The sequence below is a fragment of the Charadrius vociferus genome, unplaced genomic scaffold (assembly GCF_000708025.1).
Source record: "Charadrius vociferus isolate BGI_N301 unplaced genomic scaffold, ASM70802v2 scaffold15, whole genome shotgun sequence".
Classification (NCBI taxonomy): Eukaryota; Metazoa; Chordata; class Aves; order Charadriiformes; family Charadriidae; genus Charadrius; species Charadrius vociferus.
Window position 1 is genome coordinate 342,815 of NW_009650064.1, and position 27,844 is coordinate 370,658.

Genomic DNA, 27,844 nt, shown 5'->3' on the forward strand with positions numbered 1-27,844 from the left:
TAGCTCTGCGTCTCGCCTGCCGCCGCTGTCGGGCGTACTGGCCCCCCGCCGTGGGGTTGCCTCAGTGTAGAGAGTGGTGCTCATCAGCTTCAATTTTAAACCGTTGTCACGACGAATTTGTGTTTAAACCCAGTGTAAGTCCATTCTAATGCTGGCCGTTGTTGGTCTTTTAAAATTTTCAAATATATTACTGCAGAGAACCCGCTAATGCTGAAGATACTTTAAAATAAACCCATCAGTCTAAAGTATCTGAAGCACTCATCTGATCCATTTTGAAATGGAACCAAAATGTATAAAATTACATAAACCTTGAATTTAAAATAGGCATTATTTTAGGCTTTAAAAGCAACCAATTAAGCTTGTATACATTGAGACAACTTGACCTAACCAGTTTTCATGTCTAGTGTATGGACTCTGCGTGATGGCTATCATCCTGCAGGCGTTTTTAGTATTTTGGCATTTGTAAATCAGCTCAAGTTAATGAAACAAAGTTATTTTTGTAGTGTTAATCTTGAACAACATGATGTTCAGTGTAAAATTAAAACTTTGCAAGTTCTGTATCTGAGATGTCCATAAATGTGGTGTGGTGAATTGTAATACAGCCATCGTGCAAATGTGTTTTTGAGGTGTAGCCTCGTTTAGGCCCCCACCTATATCTCGAAGACCTAACAGCAGTTTACAACTCATAGCTAAATTATGGGTTAGGAACGTGAAAAAATAATTTGACAAGTTTAAAAGAATCATCTAATTACACAAGGTAAACTAAATTTGCTCTTATGCTATAGACCTAACAACATATTTTAGATTAATCTGGGCTACAATTAAATTGTAAGATTGATCTTGTGTATCTCTTCTGAGAAACACTTTAAATTATTTGACTAGTCTGCACTGTTCAGTGTGTTGTTTTGTGGAAAGTATTCACTACTTAGAGAAATCTGACCAAGGTTATAATATATACATGTTTATATATATAGTTTTCAGAGATTTTTCATGTTGGATTTTTTCCCATGAATTGTAAAAGGAATTACTATTCCTGTTAAAGAAATAGTAATCTAAAATGTTGCTTGTCTTCTAACCAGTCTTTCAAGTTCCTACATTCATAAATAGCAGGAAGTTGCTGATGTCTTGCCAAGACCGGAAGTGTAGAGAGGCTGTATAGTGAGCACACTAAATGACAGAACTGTGAGATGTTGCAAAGCTGTGAGATTTGATGTTTAAAACGATTTAATTGGACAAATATCCATAAATAAACTGTGCCATAAAGGTAACTACATAATATGAATTGTAAACTATTTAGTTGTATTCAAATAAATCTGTTAATTCCTGTTTCAGATATACAATGAAAAAGAGCTACTCCAAGGAAAACTGGATCTCCTTAGTGATACCAACATGGTGGATTTTGCTATGGATGTGTACAAAAATCTTTATTCTGATGAAATTCCACATGGTAAGCAGCTCATTTACAAGTAAAATTTGATTTGCAGCCTTTCTGACTGAACTACTGCTAGTGGCAATTTGCTTGTTGCATTCAAAAACTAGAGTACTGTTTAACTTTGGCCTTAATGAAAGGATGTGCAATACTGAAAGAGGTAGAATCCCTGAATCCTGGGAAGTTTGAATTTGTTGGTCTATCAGAAGCTTAGTCTTTGAGTGACATCCGAAGTATTTCAATGCTGACTTGGTCACTTCAAGCACTTTAAATGCAACTCTATTAGGCCATACCTGTATTTTTAATCTGTCGAATTAAATGCTATTGCACAATGATTTGGGGTAACTAAACTTTCTTTTTTAAAGCATCCAGTATATTAAGGCTAGATATCCATTGTAAGTAATTCCATTAATCCATCTATCCATGGCTGATTTTTAGACCTTGAGGAGATAGGTGTTTTTGCAAATGCATGTTTTCCTCATTCTGTCAACATATAAATTGCTGTTTCTTTAGAAGAAAATTAATGATAGTTAATATTATCATAATGAATATGAAATTTAATCTCTTGCTGTCTTCTCCATGATTTTGGAAACTTTCCTGTTTACTTCTTAAATTTCTATCTTCCTGAGGAGCATTTGGGAAGGGGGAGAAAATGATAATATCTTGCTTTCTTTAATTTCTATCCTTAATGGCTCTTTGGCTTTGGATGTTTATCCTGTTTCTTTTTTTTATGGGGTTTTGTTTGTTGGTGTGGAGTTGGGTTTTTTTCCCTTCTGACCCTAGTCTTTGAATATACACTTTCTTCCTATTTCTTAATCTTTTTTTTCATTTTGTGGAATTCCTCACGTTTTTCTAAACTGGTAGGACTACAGTTTGTGTTGCTTACAGCTTGGGAGATAGAGACTCAGGTGCTTTTGTCAGGTGTAAGATCCAGCTGTTCTTCTGCCTCTGTGTCTTGCTCTTCCAAGGCTCTTTAAGTGGCAGTGTTGGCAGTTAGCCTGTTTGGAAATACATGAAGAGAACTGATAGACTTATAGACATTGGATGTCAATGTTTTGATCAAATCTGATATGCTAGTATTAGATGTAGTTTTTCATGCATGTATATGCAGTGATGTTTGGGACTAATAATAAATAATGAGAACCAGAGGTTTTCCCTTTTGTAATCTAAAAAACAGTTGTAATGATAGCTTCACCTTTAGGTTACTTATCAGTTGTACTGATTAAAAAAGTCAGGCCATCTCAGGGTTGTAAAAATATCAAAGCTGAATAGGTTTTCCTCTTTCCTTGGTCTAGCCTTTCTAAACTGTTAAAGATGGCTATTACTGTATCAGTAGTAAATAAGTAGTAAAATGCTAAAGTAGTAAACAGCACAAGAAATAGCAATCCTAGCATACTTTCACAAAGTAACTTGTCTAATATTTTTAATATTCTGATTACAGCCACTTATTTAAGCATGTTGCTAAGTGTATAATTTCATAAGGTCATAGCTGCAAGGAAGTTGAATGAATGTGGTCACTGCGAAACCTCTGCCTTCATATAGTCCAAGAATTTCCACACTTGTAATGATTTTCTTATTCTTTTTTCAAACATCTCTCAAGATTTTGTCATCAGTTTGGCAGGATTTTTTTTAATATGATGACTTACTGTTTTTTGATCTCTGGCTTTTATTCCACAGTGTAAAATTAACTTAAGCAGATGTAATACTTTCATGGGGAGTCAGTTGTTCAGGGTGCTTGCTTCTACAACTTTCTATGAAAAAGTCTTAACTTACTCTGAGACTTCTGCTATGTGTCATCTTCATGCATCAACACTTAACAGAATGTATGTGCAGACAAGTTACTTTTATTCATGGAATTGCTGGTTTCATTAAAATTTTACACTGATTTTTTTTTTAAGACCTCACTGTTTTAAGTACTCAAAGCTAAGTTCACTTACACTATTATAATTAGAAATGTCTCTGCACGATTTATAGTTGCTTTTGTCTTGTCTTCCATGAGATCAACTTACAATTACACAGCCAGGAGATGTCACAGGAAAACATTTTCGTACTCTTAGTAAGTCAACTAAGCGGTTTTTCTTTCATCTGTTTTCCCCTTCCTCTTTTACAATCTCGAGATTCATCTGAAGTTGGAGATAACTTCTCCTTATTGGAACACTTTCTATCAGGCAAGTCATTCTTAGGTTTAGGCTGGTTCACCATTATGGTGTTGTCCACTTTGAACCTCCTTTACAAACATAAGTGGTCAAATCACAAAAGGAATGTCTAATAGGTTCACTGTGGCATTGAGTGCCCTGGTGTGTGGCTCACTTTCACGGCTTCCTGCATACTGTTCTCTTCTGGGATTTGGTCTTGGTTTCTCTGATCCCATGTGTTTCTGGCTCATATAGCCAGTCTTGGGGTGCCACTGGGGTTTTTTTAGTCTTTTTTTTTAAGCACATAGGTTGTTCTGAGTTTTATTTAAGGGTTCATTTTATTGCATTGGAAGCACTTGGTGAGGAAGTTTGGGTCTGTAAAATAATCATCCTAAAGCTGTTAGTTTTATTTCCTGACTATTTTTTGTAAAAGGTTTAATGTTCTAATTAAACATGCATAGTGTTCCAAATCATAATCTTGTGTATTGAGCTGCTTTAAATTCTTCCTGTCAATTTTCAGTTAAGTGTTCTGAAAATGTGCTTTCACAACCTGGTCAGTTAGAGGAAAATTAATCTTATTGGTATCATAGCACTTCTTACTTTTTCCAAGTTTATTTGGAATAAGTGAACTTGCTTTGCTTAAGTTTTTTTTTTTCTGCCTTAGCAGAAGCCTGAAGATACCTTGTCTAATACAGACTACTCCACCTATATCTACTTTTTATTGTTTTGGTTAGAACTCCACACAGGAGGAAAGGAACCAGATGTTAGAAGCTTTTTATTAAGTTAATGATTGTTAGATACCTCTGGTTTTGTGACTTGACTGAGAGGACAAGCGAGGTAGGAATTGGGGAGACGTGCTCAAATGTGCTGTCAGTGCCATGTAATTGAGGTTGGTTTCTGTAAAAACTTAAGGTATTACATTAAAATCTTTGTGTGTTTAGCTTTGCGTGAGAAGAGAACAACTGTTGTTGCACAGCTGAAGCAGCTTCAAGCTGAAACTGAACCTATTGTCAAGATGTTCGAGGATCCAGAGACTACCAGGCAAATGCAGTCCACCAGGTAATTTCTAACATAATTTCTCAGGGTGGCGTGTGGGTACCTCTTAGGCATTGATTAGGGATTAGGAATGCTCTCTGTGTAGCAACTGCAAAGAAAGGCATTTTTATTTCTAGCCAATATTTAAGGAGTGCTTGTGGTCAGATAATTGAAATTGCTGGACACAATTTACTTTTTTCAGTGCTTTTACCTGCTGTGCATAAGGCATCTCTGTTCTTAATGTTCATGAATCAACTTGAGACAAGTGACAGTCATCATTCAGAGCAGTGAAATCACAGCTGAGATTTGTTTTTGGGGGGTGAGGAGGGGAGCTTTTTTGTTTGTTTTGAGAGGGGTGATTTAGGGTTTTTTGAGGGGAAATGTGGGCTGAAACAATTCAGATTCTGTTTTCTAGTAGGCCATCAGCCCTTTCTCACTCTTTTACCTTCCACAGACGGTTATGGAGTGCTGTCTCTCTTATTCTGAGAGGCCTGGTGGATAAGCATCTTTTCAGCCTCATAGGACATTTCTTTCAGGAGTCCCGTGCTTACCCTCCCCTACCCCCTGAACTGTCCAACTTCCTGGTGTAAGATAGTGCCCATAATAAACTTTTTAAGATGTATCCAATTTCTTCTCACTTTGTTCATGGGAGTAATTAAAGTAGAATGAGTGTGTCCATACATCTAAGGACTGTGAGAGTGTGTTTAAGACTGAATTGGGTGCTGTAGTCATTGAGGAAGTAATGGTGCAACTTCAACAGAGGTGTGGGTAGGTCGTTTAGTGTAAGTTGCTGCTTGTTGTCTTTACGTAGGGATCGTTGTCATTACTGTTATAAATGTGTCTAACCAACTCTGGAAAATTAAATAGATACCTTCTTCAGCCTTACCTGCTCTAAGATTTCAAAAAGAGCATACATCATCAGATAGAGCACCTAGTCAAGTCAAGCTGGACTTGAAATTGAAGGTGAAGCCTGTACTTGGATTTATTGTTGGCACGCTTTGTGTCTACTGATATGGAAGACTGACATTGCTTCTGGAACTTTCTTGCGAAAACATTGAATGTCCAAACCCTTTTTTCTAGTCTGCAGAAATCTTTTTGATGAGGTGTGCCTTTCTTCAGGGGGATTGCTCCCGAACAAAATGGCTCCCTGAAGGGGAAGGAACTTCATTAGATGTTACTCCTTGTTTCAAGTGCAGATTATCATCCTTTTTTCCTTTACCCTCTTTGCCCAACTTGCTGATAAATGTAATCAACCCATTTGGCCTATGCTTTCTCCACTCTATACATTGTTTTCAGAATTTGTTGTAGTCTAATTTAGAACTTGGTCAGTGCAGAAGTGGTGAGGTGCAGTGCATTGGGTCTCAATGCATGCATGAAACAAGATGTCAGTAGAAATCATGAAATCTATTAGCTTTCCAGCCCTCCAGAAAATCTTCTATTTTCTGTTCTGATATCACCAGAATGTACTTAAGCTTCTACTGTAAAAAGCATTGTTAGCATAAGTAAACCACCTTTATATGATTTCAGCATGGATATTTGTCAGACAATTATATTAAGAAAAGGAATTATGTTTGCTTATGACTTGGGGGTTATTCAAAGCCAGAAGCCACTCGAAAGCTTTTGGAAGTATAGCTTTGAAAGTGAAGGAACCAGTTGCCATTAGTTAACTGCTGTGAAGTTACTAACTGGGACTATCTTAACTTTAAAGGTAAGACTTCCTGATACTTCCACAACTCTAGTCAAATCTAATTGACCTTCTGATCCATATATAAATATCTTGGCTAGTTTTTATAATAATACTTGCCCTAGAAAGAAGTCGCCTAGTTGCTGTTCTAAGTACTAGCATTTTTGGGGAAATGTATTCTGTTACTTGACTTCTGATTCATAGAAGTTGGTCAGTAGTACTCATTCCAAATCAGAAACACCCTGTTGTGAAGTGAGAGATAAAATAAAAAAAATGCATGGAATATAACTTGCCTAATGTCATAAAGTATTAGGCTTACTACTCATATGCAGCAAGTTTTGTTTCAGAACTTGTACATCATTTTTGTTTTTAAAATGTCTGAAAACTGCAGCTCAGAAACACTGTTTTTGGTTATTGGCTCAGCAGAAGTTCTAATCCAGGTTGTTGGAGTTACACAGTAATGGGGAGAATCAGGCTTAAAGTTGTCAATCTGTCTAGACCCAAGTAGTGTGCTTTAGATACTAAAAAGCAACTTGTGATACTTTGACTTTTGTGACTTTCTGCTGGTGACTTGGAATCTGTATCAAATTTAGAGCTGCATGTTATCAATGTTTTAGATATTGATTCATGATAGGGACGTTTAGAATGTCGAAGTCTTGGAAACTGTAGATGATGTGTAAAGGAGACTTTGCAAGAAAGTCTTGGAAACTGTAGAAGATGATGTGTAAAGGAGACTTTGCAAGTGGAAGTTTCTTAAAGAATAAACCGAAACATTTCACTTTTTTCTATGCAGCTGTTGGAGGACATAGACTAAAATTATAGAGCAGTAGTCAGTATTCCTCATCCTTGAAGTATGTTCCACTGGAAGAAAGCTGTGAGATAATATTTTATTGCTTTCACAAGTATTACTGGGGATTGTTATTCTTGGCTACCTTGGCAATGTGCCATTTCCCTGTAGAACCTTACATCATAAGTTCTAATCAGATTTACAGGTTTGCAATCAGTTGATTTTGGAATAAATGGGGAAGTTTTCCCCTGTGTATGTTTTTACTGTGTCTTTGTCTGAAGAGGAATTTATAGCTTGATGCTCTCCTGAGTTAAATCTTGGATACATGTTCTATCAAATATGATAGTTACATTAATTGTCCAAGTTGTCTTTACCACATGATTGATTGAAGTGTGAAGGTGCAGAAGAGATGAAGTGGGGGGTAGCTACAGGTATAGGAGCATGCCCGGGGGGTGGGGTGCTGGAGAACAGAAAAAATGTTATTAATTCTTTCTGTATAGTAGAAAGGCAGTCCATACAATCAAAGTGCCAAATTGAAAATATTTTTCTTTCATTTATGAATATAAATTCAACTATGTATGTGAATGCAACTGTGGTTCTTATTGCCAGATGATTGTAACAGAGTTTCAATGCAATAAGATTTCCATTCAAAAACTGGTGTGCTAAAATTTCATTCTCAGAGCTGATCAAGATCCATTGCAGAGACTGGATAAAAAATTATTCACTAAGTTAACTATTGTTTAAAAATAGGTATGAAAAGTCTTGTGGTCATTAATGTGAGGCTTACTGGTGGTAGATAATTTCATGCTTGCCTACTGGAGGCTTGAATATTCCTTTGATCTAGATTATACTGTTTGTCCTTTTATTATTCATGTTGAATAAAAAAAGCTTCAGAAATGTGATCATGTGTGAATTAGATGTTTAGAACTTACTGAGTATGATTGTTTTTTATAGTTTCGCATTCTGCATGCATTTGCTGTGGTAGAGGTATTCTTGCTAACCACTGTGTCCCAGTGTTAACAGTGGGATAAGTTTTCTTTCTAATTATATTTTACTTTAGTCTTTGCCTTTTTTTTTTCCTGTCTCCTGTTAAATTCAAACTGCTTGGCAAGAGTAACTGCTGTGGAATTGGAACATGACAGTGGGAAGAGCTCTTAAGTCAGAATTTAACTTTCATACTGAAAGCTGAGGATGCTATCAAATTCAAAACAACGTCTCATCCTTTAACTCTATTGTTGCAGGTTGCATTCTTTATTTAAAATTATTATAATTTTAAGATTTTGAACCTTATTCATAACACTTTAGGAATAGTTGGCTCACTATTTCTGCAGTTGCTTTTGCACAACAAGTGGAGGAGTATAATTTAAATTTGTACTCTATTTGTGTATTTTATTCTTAACAGCTAAAGATTGTTTTGTATGGTGACAATCAGTTTGTTTTGTAAAAACAGGTTTTATCTTTTTGTTATAGGGACGGTCGGATGCTCTTTGACTATTTAGCTGAGAAGCATGGCGTAAGTGGTTTAATTCTTGCATCACTTTGAATTTAGTTCTGAGTATCTCCATACAACCTCCCCCAGAGCCAGCAGCTCTGAGCAATTATGGTCTAGCATTTTGGGCTGTCTAAAGGTATCTACTAGGCAGAATTCCTAATGCTAACATGTTTTATTAGAATGCCTTTGAAATTTTAATTTTTATACAAATATAAATAAAGCTGAGGTTTAATGTTAGTTGCATCCTTGTAACTAAGATGTGCTTTACTTTATAATACAGATTTTCACCTTTTTCCAATATTGGTATAATCTTGAATTCCATGGCTTGAATTACTATAATAGTTTTGTTGTGTACAATGTCTTTCAAAGAACTTAAAGACTTCAAAGGTTACTTTACTATTGAAATTGGCTTCTAACAGCATTTTTCATAGTGAAAAAACCTTTTTTATTCCTTTTCAGTTTAGGCAGGAGTACTTAGATACACTCTACAGGTATGCAAAATTCCAGTATGAATGTGGTAATTACTCAGGGGCTGCAGAATATCTCTACTTCTTCAGGGTTCTGGTAAGTTTTGGGTGTCTGTTCATTTTGGGCTTTTTGTGGCTCGTTTGGGTTTTTTAGTGAAATAATTAGACCAGTAAGTTGTCTGTATTAATTCTTAAAATACAGTACTTTTGAGGGTTTTTTGAGGCTATTACTGGGCACATAAAGAAAATTGAAAGTAGTTGTTAATTATAATTACTGAGTATGGTCCAGCAATTCTGTTATTGTCATGCTGAATTCAGAACTGTCCTTTAAATTTGTAGGTCTTGTGGTAACATTTAATTATGGAATACTTCTTTCCTCACTATAAATGTACCCTGGAAAAAGGGTAAACCAGCAAAAAGAGTACTTGGTTTTGTACACAGATGTTATCAACAGTAGTGAAGAGCTTGCAGGTGGATTGAATGTAATTGGTGGTAATGGTGAACTGCCAGCTTCTTATCTGAACTCTCATTTGTCTTCTCTTGAATTTTGTGGTGGATTTAAGAGTGTCATCTGCCCAAGAAATGTAAACAGTTTAAATAAGAATTGTAGAACCAGATCCATTGTCTCTGAAGTAACTTTTCATGTTGTAATTCATATCATTTGTTAATGGTGGGAGTGAATTTTGAGAATGAAGATTCAGTGTCTTGTTAAAATCTCAACACAGTAAATTTATTGTTGGTGGCCAGTGAATGTGCCATTTTACTAATAATAAATGAAAATTTAAGGTAACTGCTTGAAAATCCAGATACTGTAGCTAGAACAGCTGCAGTATCTAAAGGCAGTTATTGTGAATAGCTAACTGTCATTACGTCATTTGGAACCAGCGCAGTTTGGGTGAACCTCCTCATCTAAAAGTATCTGCCAAATTGGAACCTTTGTTGCCTGAAAGAAAATGACTTCTAAACTGAGTATCTCACAGATATTTAGAGTTGCTGAAACTATGTAGTGGCTGTTAGCTTGAGGTTTGTTTCTTGCTGTCTAATTTCTAGCCTCATCTAAAAATATCCTAAACTTTCTGAAATGCTGCTAGAGTAAATAACAATAATTCCTGTAATTGACTATAATTAAAGGAGCAAAATTGGGAGAAATATCTTTAATCAGAATAGGGTGTAAAGTAGGAATGAGGTAAAATCTTAGTCTGTATGTTGATGATAAAGCTGGGTTCTTCTGTATGACTTTCAGTGTTATAGGTACATGCCGTGTGCTGAGAGGGGAGATAGAGGTTACTTATGTAGGTTTGTGAGCAGCTGTCCTTAATTCTTAGTGCTTTAATTCTGGGCTTAGCATTATTTTCTTTTATGTCAAATAACTAATTTCAAAAAGTGAAGTGCTGTTTTTGTGCTGGTAATAGCTTGGTATAGGACTTTTGTTACTAATTCTGATGGGAGAAGATTTGTTTGAAGTTCTGTGTGATGAAACATAATCTATGAAAGAACTATTGTAACTGATCTGAGAACAGAATTTGACACTGTGAATGACCTAGTATAATTCATTCCTGTGTAAAACTAACACAGCTTGACCTTAGGACTACCCTTCCAGGAAACAGATTCGCTACTACAAAGCTGCAGTTTTACTGGACATTTCTGTAAGAAGTATGCTTATTCGCATGGCATTAGTAGAAAGAACTTTGAATACTAGCTTTTTTAAGGTGGTTACTTATTGTCATGAATTCCTTAGGATCCAGCTTTAATAACCTTGTTTTAGTAGTTTAGAAGCATTTTTATATGGTGTTTAAAAAAAGAAATAAATCTGGAACTACTGTTGTCTAGTGCTCAGCAATTTCATTTACTGTTTTTTTTAACTTAAACTGCAGCAGTGTGGAGCTTTGTCTTACTGTGACAGGATTTTCTAGTTTCTACTTCAGAAGCCATACTCATTTTTTAATTCTGTACCTAAATTTCTTTTTCTAAAAAAGTACTTCATTTGGAAAGGTTAGACCATGCAAATTTGATATCTTGTAAATTAAAAATACTGCCAGAAAATGTTTTTATTATTTTTTGAAGTCAATAATAACTTAAAACATACTAAGCATATGACTTTGTGCTGTTGTTGAAAATAGGTTCCCGCAACAGACAGAAATGCTTTGAGTTCCCTGTGGGGAAAACTGGCATCTGAAATTCTGATGCAGAATTGGGATGCAGCCATGGAAGATCTCACAAGACTAAAGGAGACAATAGATAATAATGTAAGTAAAATCTGGGTCATCTTAGTAAAGTGAGAAGTTAGGGGTCTTAGTATTCAAGCTTTATTATGAGGCACTTGCAGTCTAGGAGTAGTTTACCACCTTTTCACTAGATACTTTCTTAATGGTAGTGGGGAAGTCAAAGGGTGCTTGTGAAGAAATAGTGAAGCTACCTTTTTCAAATTACTCGCTTCCCTCTTGTCACATTTGAAAATGTAGCTGAGACCTTTTAAGGCATTTCTAATAAGTCTGAGAGCAAGGTATCATTGTGTGCGAGACCTTTTAAGGCATTTCTAATAAACAAGTCTGAGAGCAAGGTATCATTGTGTGAAATTGCTGCTTAAATTTCAGATAATTGTTCAGGTTTTCATTTTCTGTAGAGAATAAAATGCGTGTAACTAAAGTATACTCTTATTACGTGAAAATAACATTTTTGACAGAAAATGCAAGACAGCTTGTTTTTGGAAATATTTTTCAGCCAATTCAACTTCCTCACCAGCTCCTGAGTTAAAACGAGCAGCAAGAACATGAAGGGAAGGAGTGGGGCTGCAGTACTAACTCAGAGCAATTGAAGTGATTAAGGACCTCTCAGTCTTTGTCTCTGTTCATGGGCCTTCAATGGCCATGTCTGAAATGTCCTTTTACTCTCCTGAACCAGAATCTTGAAAAGGTGCTTGGTGTTGTGTTTTGTTGTAGGTTGGGTTTTTTTCCCCACCCAGAATTGTTCCTTGTCAATGCGGAAGAGAACTAATGTTAACAAATCTTATTCTCTGATTTTCTCATCTTTCTGAACCTATGTTTATAACAAACTGTTAAATTTGACTTATTTGACTCCAATATTTTTTTTTAGATAGAATCACAGTAGTTAGTTGTTATACTCTGTGGTTATTACTTGCTATGTCAATTCATTCTGAACATGTTGCTTTGCAATCTGTTTGAAGTACTGCTGAAATTTGGAGCAATACAGATAGTTAAACCTGAATCTTCATTTAAACCAGCTGATAATGTACAAATAAAGATAGTTACATTCTTTCTTGGCTGAAAGTGATGATGGTGTTTCATCATTGTCTAAGCATATGGCAAAAAAACCTCTGGTGGGGCTTTAGAGAGGAACAAAAACTAAATAGCTAGAGAAGCCAAGTAGTTCTTCAGATCACATCTGAAGAGGGAATACAAGAAACAAAATTCAGGATTAAAAAGGGAAGTAATAACTTATGTTGGTATGGTGGTCTTTGGAGAACTAAAATCTATGCTCTTGCCATAAGAGAATACACATCTTGGCAGCTTCGAATATAATGTTGGAAAACTTCTCTGTTAAAGACAAATCTGCTGAAAGTTATAACAGAGATTATAGGTTAAAAAGCTGGAGGTCAAACTCAGCCTGAGAGTGGTAACAGCTAGAAGGAACTAGTGGAAAATCACAAATTTTTGATGCCTACAGATTTCCATGCATTAGTATTCATGTAAACTTTGTGTTGTATTTGACTTTAATCAATGTTATGTATTCTTTTAGTCTGTCAGCTCACCGCTGCAGTCTCTTCAGCAAAGAACATGGCTCATCCACTGGTCTTTGTTCGTGTTTTTTAATCATCCTAAAGGGAGAGACAATATCATTGACCTTTTTCTCTATCAACCACAGTAAGTTGTATTATGTTGGAGTCTTTAAATCAAAATGAAGGCAGATGATGAATACGCAAACTTGTCGACTGTTTATTAGCCCAGAGCATGAGGCTGTTTCAGAAGTTTTAATGATATTAACTCTTTAATATTTTTTTCCAAACCTTTTTTGTGCATGAACTGCTTTTCTTCATGATTCTCTTTGATCCTTCAAGGAGAAGAGGTAGTGAAGTAGGATGAACTGGCTCTTCTTTCTGGTGCTTAGCAGGGATGGAATAACTGGTTTTGCTAGATTACCAACCCATACTACATCTTTTAGGGCTGGAGGGGAAGGTATTGTTCTATTTTGATTTTACAAAACCTATTTAAGAATGATTCTTGAGCAAAATCTGAGGATAAAAATGAAAATTGAAACACTGTAGCCATTTGTGAGAGGGCTGACTTCTCCTCTGTAGATCTAGGAGTCCAGAGCAGCTTAACAGTGAGAAATTAGTTACAAGTTTTGCGCTCCTAGTACCTGGTTGGAGGCAATGTATTAGAATAGGAGGATAGTACTAAAGAAAAACAATTGAATTTTTGAATGATGATCCCAGACTAGTAATTTGTAGTGGGCTTTTTTTGCCTCCTTTTTGTTTCGTAGTATATGTGTTGGTTTGTTTTTAATTTTAATTTATATTTCTCATTTGTAAATATGGGCTAATTTATTGGAGAGTTGAGCGGGAAAGTTGCAGGCAAGGGTGACAATATGAAAAAGGGTTTCCTGTGGTTCTGTGTGTCCATGCAAACCCCTCTTGTGAAATCAGTGTAGGTGACAGCTTAGGCTGGTGTTGGCCTGAACTTAGCATATGGACTGTTCTTTTGCAGTGCTGGCCCCTTTTCTTCTCGCTCTCGTGCACTGCTGCCTTCTCTTCCTCTTGCTCACCTCTCTCCTCTCCCTATCTGAAAAAGATGATCACAAGTTGACAAAAGTAAATCATCCTTCTATATTTATATAAATGGTCCCCCATAAGCCCTGGTATTTTATTGCATCAAAGATGCATAAGCTATTTATCATGAATGCTGTTTTGATGCAAAATTGCATTATCTGACCTTTATCTGTGTTTTTTCTTTCTAGGTATCTCAATGCAATTCAGACAATGTGCCCGCATATCCTCAGATATCTGACTACTGCGGTGATAACAAATAAGGATGTTCGAAAACGTAGACAAGTGCTGAAAGATCTGGTTAAAGTTATTCAGCAGGTAAGGACTGAAATAGCTGATATTTTCTGTCCTTTTTTACTGAGAGTTCATAGTAACTTTGTTCTAACAAATATACCTTGTTTAGGATTTCTACTTATGTATTTTGGTGCTCACTTTCTGTCATGGAACTAATTTTCCCAGTGTGAGTAAAATGCATGTCAGTCAGAGGACAATATTCTTTTCCACCTCTCAGGTCAACAAGCAATGAGTAAAATAGAATATGCACTCAATTTTGCTTTTCTTTCTGTATGATTAAATGCAGAAAATTTCAGCGATATATGTGATGTGGCTTTGGATCTGATTCTTTTTCAGCCATTCCTACAAGGAATTGTTGTATGAATAAGGGATCTTGTTTGCATTTCAAAACCACTGAACTGCGTGCATAGTTTTGTGTTCATGTGCATTTTCTTGAAAGTGCTTCTGTTGTCACAGTTACATGAGGATGTAGACATGGACAAGAGTAAAGGACACAGTAAAAGAATTGTGCTTGATACTAATCAAGGGAGTTATGGCAAAGATTTTTACCTGAAGTCAGTATGCAACTTGAATACAAACCATCATGCTTTAAACACATTTAATGATAATAACGTACTGTGAATAATGAACTATGATATCTTTATCTCTTTAAACATTAGTGTTCACAAAAGTAACATGAGAAGCTGTAAACTAGTTGAAGTGTTCAGACTCATCTTTTATCTTAAGCTAAAACCTGATTTTAATGTTGGACTTCTAATGTAATATGAACTTTTAATATTTGAACTAAAGTAACATTTTACAGCTTTTTTGTGTTGGTTTTATATTATGCAATTAGTATGAACACTAGGGTGTTCCTTTTGAAAATACCAAGTCTGGCTTTGAGTTTGAAATACTTGATAAAAGATTGATTTCTTGGTACTTTTCTACTCCGGTTCATTATGTTAAATCATGAAGTGGTAGAAGTTTCACAGTTTTGAAAGCAGTTCAGACAGGATAACTAGTGACTTGTCTACATAGGAAAAACAAAGCACTGAGTGAAGTGATTGGTCAGCTGTCATATGGTAGGCTGATTGCTCTACTAGCAATCAGGTTGCTGATACTTGCAATGCCTTTGCAAGTATTTCACTGATAGGTGGGTGGTTTGTTGTTCATCTCTACTAAATTTAAAAGGTGATCCATCCAAGTCTGTTTTACATACTGGATTTTAATTATGTGGTTAACGAGTACAATTTTGGTGTTTAAAAAAAAACCAAACCATCTTTACCTGTAAAACTGAATTTCAAATGTAAATCATGAGATGGTAAATGCAGTTTTTTGGGGAAGGAAAAATAACTTTGATCCAGAAAAAAAACCCCTCTCTTAGTAATTCCCTTAATCTACTGATCTTTTTGTATGCTAAAGTAGATACTGGCAGATATTGACTTAAACTGTCTTAAAATATGCATTGCAGACATCAGAGGATGTTTAATTATCTCTCTCCTATGAGGAGAGGCTGAGAGAGTTTGGGCTGTTCAGCCTGGAGAAGAGAAGGCTCCGGGGAGATCTTATTGGGGCCTTCCAGTACCTAAAGGGGGCCTACAGGAGAGCTGGGGAAGGACGTTTCACTAGGGCATGTAGTGACAGGACGAGGGAGAATGGCTTTAAACTGGAAGAGGGCAGGTTTAGATTAAACATTAGGAAGAAGTTTTTCACTTTGAGGGTTGTAAGGCACTGGCACAGGTTGCCCAGAGAGGTTGTTGAGTCCCCATCCCTGGAGGTGTTCAAGGCCAGGCTGGACGTGGCCTTGGGCAACCTGGTCTAGTGGGAGGTGTCCCTGCCTATGGCAGGGGGGTTGGAACTTGATGATCTTCAAGGTCCTTTCCAACCTAAACCATTCTATGATGATATGATCTCTTAATTTACACAGGTGCATATAGATAAAATGATGTTCCTGCCTTGTAGTTAAAGTTGAGTAATTCCTGTAATGCCAAAATAAATTCAAACACAATATATATTTGTTAGCTATATTGTCAGTGTAAATTGAGTGATCATTCAGCTTGAAGTATAAAGGATTTGGTGTTGGACTAGTCTTTGAAATGAGAATTTATGAAGAATATTTTTTTCTACTGTATTTTAAGAAATTTGGAGGTTTGATACAGAACCAGCTCTAGTCTTGGACACTTCTCTAACCCAAAGACTACAGTACTAAATGCTGGAGGTGAAACTGCGCTTCTGGTTGTAACCATACTATTGGGGGAGAAAGGAGCACATTTATTCAGCGTTTATAAGAGGAATTGGGAAGTTTGAGTTAATATTTTATTTAAGATGTTATAGGGACTTGCCAGTATTAGATTTTGATTGAAGAATATAAGGAATACTTAAATGATCTTGTGGCCTTGATTTCTAATGTTGTTCCTAATTTTTGACAGGAGTCCTACACATACAGGGACCCTATCACAGAGTTTGTGGAATGCTTATATGTTAATTTTGATTTTGATGGTGCACAGAAGAAGCTGAGAGAGTGTGAAACAGTAAGTTTTATGATTTGTCTTCCTTTAAAGTTCTCTGAAATTCACAATGGCCAGCTAACTTGTTTGAAGTGGTGTTTGATTCATCAGGAAACTTTGGCAATGGTGCTTTGAGTCATGGATCTTTTTTTTGTGTGTGTTGTGGGGTGTTTTAGGTTTGTTTTTTTGACAACTCATTTTGTAACATTTAAACAAGACTTACTGCTCAGGATACAGCTTTAAAATTACGTTTAAGCAGAAGTGAATAGGTAATCATGCATTTGGCTGAGTTTCAGCTTTTCCATTAGTGTTTGAAAAGTGCTTGAAGAAAAGCTTGGATTTGTCTTTTGTTGTGGAAGATGCTGCATCCTGGAATTGTAATGGTGAAAAGTAATGTGAAATAACATTAGGATGGTGAAATACGTATTCTTGGAAGTTAATCTGCTATGAACAGTTAAAGATACCTAACACTTGGATTGACTAGTGTAAAAGTTAGTATTTCTAATAGCTGGACATTAGTACCAATTCTTACAGCCTCTGGTTTGGCTTTCCTTTTATTACTATTAGTCACCTAATGGGGTAAATCAGAAGGCTTATAATCATCTTCAATGCATAGAGCTGGTGGTCCTGTAATATGAGCTTTATAGGCATGCTTGCACTAGTAAGTAAGCTGGTTTGCATGGTAAGGAGAATGCTGATCAAATTGCAAAGTGAGAGAAGAATCTTACAATATGAGGGAGGAGTTAAATTTTGTGTTGGAGGAATCTTTGATAGAATTGGGACAGCAGTAGACCTTGTTCTGTTCTTGAGTCAGACTTTAGTGATCATGTTAGCATGTGATTTTAATTGAGCAAGCTGCAGAACAGTGGAAACTTCTGTTAAGTCTGTAGCTCTTTCTCCACATCTTGGAACACACCAAGAATTGTTTTTAGGTGGACTGTTCACTGATCTTGCTTATTCACAGTGTCTACCAGTAAACTACTACTTCTATGTTTGTTCTCAGTGTCTCCTTTTTTTTGTTACACTTGCAGGTGCTTGTGAATGATTTCTTCTTAGTGGCATGCCTTGAGGACTTCATTGAGAATGCCCGTCTCTTTATATTTGAGACTTTTTGTCGCATCCATCAATGTATCAGCATTGGGTAAGAACTTCTTAATATAGCAGTTGAGAAAAATCAGTCGTGGATGACAGTTTGACAAACAGTGTAAACTCTAGTGGTACAATATTCAGTCATTGGAGAGTTGTCTTCCTAGTTTTATAGTGCTAATATGATATACTTAAATTACAATTATCCTATATTAAGGTTGAATTCTTGTGGTTAATTTTAAAACAACTTCTCTCTACCAACCCCAGCTCCCCAAATAAACAGTGCTTTCAAGCTAAAGCCTTTCTCGTGATGTCGTTAGATCTCTACTGGATTTAATGGTAACTTTCATACCCAGTGTCACCTGAGTCCATGTGGCTTAATTTGGAGCTCAATTCCACATGAATTAATACAGTGGTGATATTAAATAAATACAGCAGTTGCTTAAATTGATTTATATTTGGTAGATACAGATACCCATAGGTGTGTTTATATAGGTCTTATAGGTATGTTCTTTGAATATTTAGAACTGTGTTGCCTTTTTCATAAATTAAATAGAAAATAATAGATCTTATTCCCAGTGGCATGAAGTGAGTGATCTGGCTGCAAGAAAATGATGTTCTTATTAGCAAGAATTTTTACTCTTAATTTTGTAAAAGCAGAATTTTCAAATGGATCAGCTCTGATGCCTCTATTGTAGAAACTAAGCAGGAAGATGTTATGCATGCTTGAGAACCCTTTCCACTTGGCCTTTGCCCCCATTCCCCATATTTCCACATCCCTTAAATTAAAAAGGAAAAAAAGTGAAGTGAAAAACTCTGAATGCTATAAAAATCTCAATGGTAAAGAACAGTGTGGAGATCCTTGAGACAGCAGAAACCAAAGCTGTTAAATCGATCAAGTTCAGTGGAGTCTCATTACCAGCTTGCATCCAGAGCAAATGTGTGTCTGGTCCTCTGAGGAAGCGATTTAACGGTGCTTGATTTCAAAAGAAAGACTTGAGAGAAAATTGTCTTAGAGTTTTGCAAGCTTATTGAAAGGATTACTTTATTCATGGATAAGTGTAGCTGGAGAAAGGACAAAGATTCTTCTAATCTTTCTTTACTGTGTGACACATCTGTCTTCAATGCATTTGAAAAATTACTTTTATCTTCTGTATCAGTTTAAAATAGTTGATGAGTGCAATGTAAAAAGTAAACAGTGAATTGGAGCATTTTAATCAGCTGTGGTGTATTGTGTTCTAAACATAGTCATAATAGTAAACTGAACTAGATGCTGTGAACAAAACTTCCATACTTATGTTTGTTTTTATAAGGAGGCTAATACTTTATCTAAAATCATTTTAAGCAGAGTATTGCACATTTAAGGATGAAGGGGTTTTGAATAAGTATTTGGAAGAAAAAATGTAAATTAAGTTCTCTTATGAATGAGTTTGGGGAATATAAAACTCCATAGTGTCTTGCTATTTCCTATAAACAATTTTTAGTACTGTTACTACTGCATGTATTCAAGCACAAGTTTTCAATGAAACTAGATGTTTAAGCTTTTTTAACTAAAGACTAGATGTCCAAGAAGTCTCTTTCTCTGAGCAGGGAGTCTGGAGGTTGTATCTCACGTATGCTTCAAGTCTCTCAAAAGATAATGATAAACTGTGGGTAGCATACTAGTGATTCATTACAGTAAAAATGGCAAGCCTTATTTAATAAATCAAGGCTTATGGTAGGTGGCTGTCATTTATTTAGTATTTTACCACTCATTTTACAGTTCATATTTTTGTGCCATATGTGGTATTTCACCTTCAAGTATGATAGAAAACATTGTAGTTGGCTCTCCTTGTTATGTGTGATTCATAAATATAGGTAGTAGTGTCTCTATTTTTATAAGCATTATGGTGTGTTCTGAGGTAAGTAATAAACTTTGAGTTGAGACATATTTCAGATTGACATGGATATTCTTACTGTGTATGACTTCAGGTAATTGCATGTGGAATCAATCATTAGTAATTAGATTCTTTTCAGTAGGTCATTGTGTTTTAAAGGATAGGCATAAAACTTAAATTTCTGTGCAAGCTGTAACAGTCATTAGATTTGGGCTTATTAAGTGGGGTGCATGAATATTTTTTTTTTAGTGCATTTCATACTTGTTTTTGAAGAACTTAGCCAGTCAAAATGCCTTTAATTAAACATTTGAGGCATAGTTCTTGCATTTCTTTGTCCACAAGTGATTTCCACTGCTATTCCGGGATTTGAAAACTAGTTGGTTGTACCGCAGTGCTTGATAAGTACTGTTTAACTACTTGGAACAAATTTGAAAACAATTAGTGGGAAATCTGCTATTCCTTATGTTAAATGGAAAATAGATGGCTCATTTAATTTTATTTTTTTAACTACTTACATCTGCTAGGCAGCTGATGTACTCCCAAAGGACATGGTTGCTTTATCAGTTGTAATTTAAAAATTACACATCTCAAATCATCCTGCAATTTGTTTACTGTTTGAAATACTGTGTTTAATAGGGAATAATAGATTAAATTAATTCAGAATGTGGTTTTGGTTAGTTTGATATGCCTATACTTAATTGAAGAGCTGAATATGCTTCATTCTTTTCTATATATTCTTCTGTGTGCAGTACAAGATAAGCTTTGTTTAGATAAAGATGTGTGGAATTCAGTAAACTTTCATTTTAACCAAAGGAAAACTTAAATAACATTTGCCCTAGCATGACCCAAATAAGTGAATCTCCTTATAAAACAGAGGGACAGAAATAATCTGAAGAACTACTTTTGAAACTACCCATTGAAATCACCTGTAACTTGAAATGGTAGACAGTATTCCTTAAGTAGTAATAAAATTACTTCATTATAATTCATTAATTTTTAGTGGATTATAGTAGGAATCTTTATAAACAGTGGTAATCTAAAATACAACTTTTCTTGCTCCCTTTCCTTAGTATTAAATGTGTTAATATGTATTTGTAAATCTGAATGTGTCACTATTTGAACTGCTAAACGTGTGGGGGCTACCCTGTAGCTTGCATCTCTTGAGAGTATTAGATTCCTATTTTAACAGTGCAATAGGAGAACAGTGTTACATAATTGTAATCAGGATAGATCTTCAGTGCGTTTGCTCTGGAAGGATGGAGAGTGCTTTTTTGGCCCTACGTGTTGCCTTACAAGGCAAGTACTTCCTCCATGTTGTACATCCAGTCACTTTGGGTTGTGCTGTCTGCTTCAGTGTAGCCTGCAAGGAGACCTTAAAATGGAATTGTCCCAAGTTGCCCCAAATGCTGAAATAAGTTTATCTTTTGTGTCAGTGTGATAAAATTTTAGGTTTTTAATACAGATATCTTTATTTCACTAAAAGATAGATTTTACTTGATAACTTTGCTTATTCTATAATAAAATTTTAAATCCATGTAAATCTCAAAGCCAGAAGTTGAGATAAAACAGGTTTTTATATCCCTTTTTACCCTGTCACCATCATTCTGCAATTTCTAAGTTTTTCAAACTTATGTGCAGGAAAATACCTGTACAGAGGTGTGGTATTTCTGTCCTGTAGCTGCATATATGCTGTATGTCTGTTGATATAACATGTTTTAATTTAAAAAAAGCTTCTGGCTTGGAATGACTCTAGAAATCTGTGCCCTCTTCCCCTCCAAGTACACAGGGACTTTAGATTAAGCAAAAAGATGCTGTAGGTTGGAAGGGACCTCTGGAAGTCACAGAATCGGAATCTTCAGAGTTGGAAGGGACCTCTAGAGATCATCTAGTCCAACTCCCCTGCTAAAGCAGGAAGTCATCTGGTTCAATCCTGTGCACCTAGTTAAAACTCTGAGCAGGACCCACTGCAATATTCCATTATGCTACTTAAAGCCTTGTCTAGTTGCTTCTTGACTCTCTCCAAGGATAGAGGTTCCATGCTTAAATCCCAGGGGTAGGTTGCTTAATCCCTAGTGTAGTGGTGGTAGCCGTTCTTGTGGTCATCTGGAGGAGTTATTTTATGTAAATCCTATTGATGCTTCTAAAAGAGAAATACAAGAATTCCCCTAACAGACATAAACCCCACCCCATGTTCTTTCAGTTTGAACTGTCTTTAATTTCAAATCAGGTGCTTAACATCATTGATTCAAAGGTATTAAAGCAATTTGTTGCTTTTTCCTGTGGAAATACCTGTCTTATTCTGCCTAGATGACTCATAATTCCACAAAAATTCACATACCTGGTATCTTTTATCTGCTTTAACTCTACAATTGCTAATTCAACCACAGATGAACAGTTCTAGTGGAACAGCAGCAACTGTGGTTGGAATTTACTTCCCCTTGCTTTGCCAAACTCCATATGCTTTGTTGCCTGTTTACGTTTCACTGCAGTGAGTTCAAGTCCAGTATTTTAAGTTACTTTGGGGCTTTTTTCTGTTTACCTCACTTCATGTTCGTCTTACAAAAAGTGGAATCTACTCTTATAGTTGGGAGAAGGGTCATAGATCAAGAACATATAGGAGAGAAGACTATATAAAGAGGACTATGTAGATAATCTAGCTAGGTACATGAGGTAATTGATATATTATAAAGAATTTGCTTGACACTAGTAATTGTCAAGAGGAAAGTCGCTCCTTCAGGTGGAGAAAAATATGTTTAAGCTGTAAAATGGTGTGAAATTTATCTCTTGTGCAACTCGGCGTAACCAGCTGGCTTTTTGGTCATGTCTGTTGTCCTTACCTCATGTTTGTTACTGTAGTCTGAAAGCTGATGGAAGAGTGAGCGTTACAAATGTCCTGTATGAGCCAACTGCCAGCAGGAAGCTAAAGGAGTTGGCTGGATCGCCACAGGAAACATGATCAGAAGGAATTATTCCTGGACAAGAATACATGTTTCATTAAGAATTTTTCTTTTTCTGTCCTCCCCCACCATCCCTCCTTGAAATTGCAAGAGGCTTGAACATAGTGTATCTGCCACATCTTCTATACCAGACTCTGTCTCCTGGCTCTTGTTCCAGAAACTTCAGGGGGAAGTTTATTGCTAAATGAGCTATTGAGAGACACTTTCCTGAATTAATTAGTCTAAACTTTTGTGACTGCTGGCTGAATTTAAGTAAGAATAGAAGCATTCAGTTGTTCTCTTTATAATGATGGTTGCTGTTTTATGTTGTGGTGAGATTGACAATTTTCCAAAGAATGTTCATATAGGCAAAGTTTAACAGCAATATATAAAAATTGTGCAGGTCAGGATTTAAGTGCAAGATGTAGTTCAGAATCACTAAGTGTATATTTTCAGGACAGGAATTCCTTACTGACAATGTCCTAGTGTAAAGCAGCAGTGGTAGTGGGAGGTGTGCAGGAGTGTGTTTGTGTATGCTTTCAGTCAAATGAAACTATGCTTCCTGTATATGTGGTATTTATTGAAAACAAGTCTTGGGCTGTGTCAAATTTTGTGTTGATTTAACTTGTATTCCGTAGTCCCTAGTCATGTTTACCAATGTCAGAGGGATTCTATTTCACCTTTTGATTGTCTGTTATCTTTTAGTATGTTGGCAGATAAACTAAATATGACTCCTGAAGAAGCAGAAAGATGGATTGTCAATCTAATTCGAAATGCACGACTAGATGCCAAACTGGATTCAAAGCTGGTAAGACTGTACAGATGTATGCAAGTGAATTTGTTGAATTTTTCATTAAGTTTCTTTTACCTTATTTAGAACAGCAAATTCTAGTATCTGTTGGATTTTTTATTTTACTTGGCCTGTAAAGTGTAGTGGACTTCATTTATTCTTTTTTAATCCTGTATGTAAGATGATTTGTGACAGCTCTGAAAGTGGATCATGTGCATTCTGAGTGATTGTTAAATTTGCTATATCTTTCCTGTGTTTAGGGACATGTAGTCATGGGCAATAATGCAGTCTCACCGTATCAACAAGTGATTGAAAAGACCAAAAGCCTGTCTTTTCGTAGTCAAATGTTGGCTATGAACATTGAGAAGAAATTGAATCAGAGTGGTAGATCTGAGGTTAGTATCAGTTAATTTTTTTTCTAAAATCGTGCTCTTTTTTTGTGAGATATATTTAAGTATAATCCTTAAGCTGTTCCTTAATTCATCAGATGTACCTATTGCCCGTTCTTGCACTAGGAATTAAATTGGAAAAGGTTTGTTCTCTTGTGCTAAGCATTAGACAGTGGTTTTTGTTTTCGTCTAGCCTCTCTCCTCATTACTAATTATGCTTTTTTGTTGCATAACTAGGTGTTTCTGTCATCATTTGATTCTCTGCTTCCTTCAGTCTCCTTCACCCCCTGAAAAGGACTGGTTTTGAAGGGTGACATTTACTGAAGTAGTTGTATTAATTTTCAAGTACAACCCACTTGAAAAAAGTATCTATAGGGGTATATATAGTATTGTGAGGAGAGTGAATGATGCTGAAGACTGAAACATGAAAGCGGAGTTGTACAAAACCCTAACTGCTAAACCCTTTTCATGTAGTACTAGAGAATATAGGTGGGTCAGCCAGAGGTTTAAGTAGAACTAGTGAAAATTAAAGAAACTGGCATGATCATCTGGTTTTGCTTCTCTCCACCATACAATATGGGAAGCTTTGTGGGAGAGAACAGCAGTGTAAGGTGAATGACCCTGAGGTCCACTAAGGACCCACCCATACATACTTAAAACAGAAAAAACACAAAGCCACACATTAAAAAACTTAGAAAATATTAAAAGTCTTATTGGGCTTCCTCACTGCTTTGCTGAGATATTGATGGAAGCTGGACAAGCAGTGGAGCATTAGTTTATTCTGTTAGAGGGAAGTTGTGTGAAACTTACGTGATGCTTTGGGTGGGGGTGTGGGAATGTAGCTGCCAAATTATTTTTATATTTGTTTGGATCTTTGAGAACTTTTCATTTGTGAAACTACTAGCTTGGGGGACTTAGGACGTGCAACTTAATTACAGCATGTATTTCTGTTAAATCAATGCTTGCTTTTAAACTTAGAGGCTATCCTTCACTAATTAACAATACTCCCACTTCATAACCATGTATTAGTATTATAAATTTTTTTAAATCATTTATCATAAGTTTCAGTAACCAACAGATAATATATTAAATTCTTTTCTATTAAACCTTTTTTATTTTTTTTTTAGGCACCTAACTGGGCTACGCAAGACTCTGGCTTCTATTGAAATACTTCTGGGGGGGGGAAATCCAGTTTTCATTTGACTATAAAGCACATAAATATGTAACTTTCTTGAGAAAAGGTAATTATGTGTTCCATCTAACAGTATTTGAATAAAATTGGCTAATTTTAACAGTCTGTGCATCTCTAACTTAAGTAGTTAGATACTATGTTGTACAGGGGCTTTTTAGCATAATGGTGGTCTGAAACATTTTGGATCACAGTTTGCAAAATCTAAAATGTTAATTCTGTTAGATTTGTACCAAAGGATGCTGTTGCTCTCAGAGCTGTCTGAGTTTGGAATTGGGGAATTATAGTTATTTATTACTTATTGCAAACATCACACACAAAACCTGAAGTGGATGGTACAAACAAACAGTTCCACACGGAACATCTAGTCAAACCAAAAACTTCTGCACTTCCATGTTTTTGTTTGTCACAGAAGCGGCTTGGTAGAGTGAAGGCATGCATGGCCTACACCTCTTATGAAACCTTGGATGTTCTACACACAGAATAATTTGGGTAGATCTGTGTGTTCATGCTTCAGAATTTTTCCTGTTCTAAATCTCATTTTTAGTCTTGCCCAGTGTTGGAGACTTTCTGGAGCAGAGCTTTTTGTTTGGGGGGGGGGGGGGGGGGAAGGGAGGAAGTCTTTCAAAAGGCCTAGCTGTTGCGCTGGGTATGGTTTAAAGCTTTTGTTTTGAAATCTGAAGTTCTTAAGATTCACGATGCAGACATGAAACAACAAAACCCTGTATTGTTCAACTATTGTAATTTGAAGGGGATGTTCTAAAGTTTGTTTTTTCCAGCCAGTGTTTCATACTTCAGTGGGTTTCCTTAGCACCATTGCACTGCAGAATGTATCATAGCATGTCTAAGCCAGAAAATCTAAGATCCTTTTTAGGGTTCTGTGAAGTATAGTGACTGATCAGTGAGGTGAATGTGAATATTGGAAAGGAAGAGACAATATCTCTGCATACAGTTTTGCATTTAAGGTTGAGGAGAAAATGTAACGACTCGCTATCACCTTATTCCAACCGTGTACCTTTTCCCTTTTCTGCTCTGAATGTTCTGTAACTCATCTACATGTGGAAAGCTGTTTTAACTTGCTAACCCTCCTGTTTACTGTCTGCAGTTACATGTTGGCTGAGAAACAGTCATGGGAACTGATTTGTCCATAAAGATGGCGGGTCTCTTTCTTTAGAAGTGATTTTACTATACCAAACTGGGCGGGAGCAGTCCCTATGCTGCAGGGCAGGGTGGCAGTTCAGGGGAACTACAGCAGGTTGGAGGAAGTGGCTGATGGGAACATCTTAAGGTTCAGCAAAGCCAAGCATGGAATCCTGTATCTGGGATGGAATAATGTCATGTAGCAGTATAGGCACGGATCATGGACTAAATGGAAGGCAACTTTTCAGAAAAGGACTTGGGGATATGGTGGACAGCAAGGTGAACACAAGTCACCAAGTGCCCTTATGGAAAGAGACATGCCAACAGAAGCATGCTCAACAGAAGCAGTGGTCCTGTTAGGGCTTTATTAGCAAAGAGCAGAACCAGCAGGTTTATGGAAATGATTATTCCCCTTGTGAGAACACTGCTGGAGTACTGTGACCAACTTCCTAATACAAGGCAGATACTGATGCTCTGGTGCAAGTCCAGTGGAGGGATACCAAAATAGTGAGTAGACAAGAGCATGTAACATAAAAGGAGAAACGGAGAGCTGAGTAATGTTCAGCCTTAAGAAAAGGAGTCTAAGACCAGATTTTATTGCTGTTTTCAGTCCCTTCAATGAGAGGATTCACAGCAAGGCTGGTCTTGAAGGTGCACAGGGACAGGGTGAGTGGCAATGGACACAAACTGGAACATGGGGAAGTTTCAGGTACATTCATGCTTGATCGTGAAGGTGATCAAGCACTGGAACTGGTCACCGAGAGAGGTTATGGGATCTCCACCCTTGGAGATGCTCAAACTGCTATTATCCCAATAGACTTAGGACCTGCTTTGAGCAGAGAGTTGGACTCTGACCTGCAGATGTCCTTTCCTGTTTAAATTACTTTATGATTTCATGTGTCATATTTATTAATATGCATACTAATGACTTCATTTTAAATCATACTTTAATATGGCAGAGTAATGGAAGCGGTTTCCAGCAGATGGTTTTAATCTAACTTGTCATTGTGTGCTACAGTCTAATCCTGTACTGCTCACAGATGGAAAAGTGGGGTGGGGGGTGGGGGGGGGCAAAATTCATACTGATGTTCATAATGTAGAAGGTAATAGGTGTACCAGGCAGTTGCAAGGAGAAGCGTTCTACCATTACATAAAGGGCTGTAGAAGAATAAAGTTAGGACTGAAATACCTGTGGGGTGAGGATGTAGTTAATGATTGTTTCTTTAAACCTTTTTCTTTCTCCTAGAAAACATTTAATTTTTGGTTACTAGCATGCTCAGTAAGCACTCTGATTCTGCAAGCAGCTGCTTCTGCATTTTCTTCTCTTGATGCTCCTTGGCCAGTTGTTCTTGCTGTCATGCAACACTCCTTTTGTCCAAACACCTTGTGCTGCACAGCTGTGCCTTTGAAGAACTAACCTAGTGATAATAAACATTATTTATTGTGCTTAATTATGTCTTTTGTCTTATGACTGTCAAAAGAGTTGTGCTGGCCTAGCAGATGGAATTTAAGAAATGGTGGAAATAAGCAGTTAAAGGTAGATTGCTGCTGGAGTGCATACACCAACGCAAAAAGCTGGTCTACCACACAAGGATTCACTTTATGTATAGGATTGGTTCCTTGGTGGGGATGAAGAGTCTGAATCAGAGCTGGAATTAGCCAGTTGCTTTTGCAGGCTTTGCGTGTTCTTTATGCCAAGTTCCTTACTGGCCTTCAAGTGTTCCTAGCAGATTGACTAAATTGCAAACTGTAGGTTCATTCTATATCATTACAGCCCCAAAACACTCACTTTTGAACAATCCACATTGCGTAATAGCCATGTTCCCTATTTGATAACACAATCAC

The 27,844-nt window shown here is 36.4% G+C and overlaps 1 protein-coding gene across 1 annotated transcript in view; it reads left to right on the forward strand.

The window, feature by feature from the left end:
* The window catches only part of EIF3E (eukaryotic translation initiation factor 3, subunit E), a 25,455-nt gene extending 488 nt beyond the window's left edge, over positions 1-24,967 (forward strand). The window contains exons 2-13 of the mRNA XM_009891799.1: positions 1,333-1,447; positions 4,506-4,623; positions 8,541-8,583; positions 9,022-9,126; positions 11,150-11,275; positions 12,786-12,910; positions 14,004-14,130; positions 16,515-16,616; positions 17,624-17,733; positions 23,197-23,299; positions 23,542-23,676; positions 24,798-24,967. Coding sequence (XP_009890101.1) covers positions 1,333-1,447; positions 4,506-4,623; positions 8,541-8,583; positions 9,022-9,126; positions 11,150-11,275; positions 12,786-12,910; positions 14,004-14,130; positions 16,515-16,616; positions 17,624-17,733; positions 23,197-23,299; positions 23,542-23,676; positions 24,798-24,836 — 1,248 coding nt within the window. The 3' untranslated portion in view covers positions 24,837-24,967. The remainder of the gene's footprint in view (positions 1-1,332; positions 1,448-4,505; positions 4,624-8,540; positions 8,584-9,021; positions 9,127-11,149; positions 11,276-12,785; positions 12,911-14,003; positions 14,131-16,514; positions 16,617-17,623; positions 17,734-23,196; positions 23,300-23,541; positions 23,677-24,797) is intronic.
* The last annotated feature ends 2,877 nt before the right edge of the window (positions 24,968-27,844 follow it).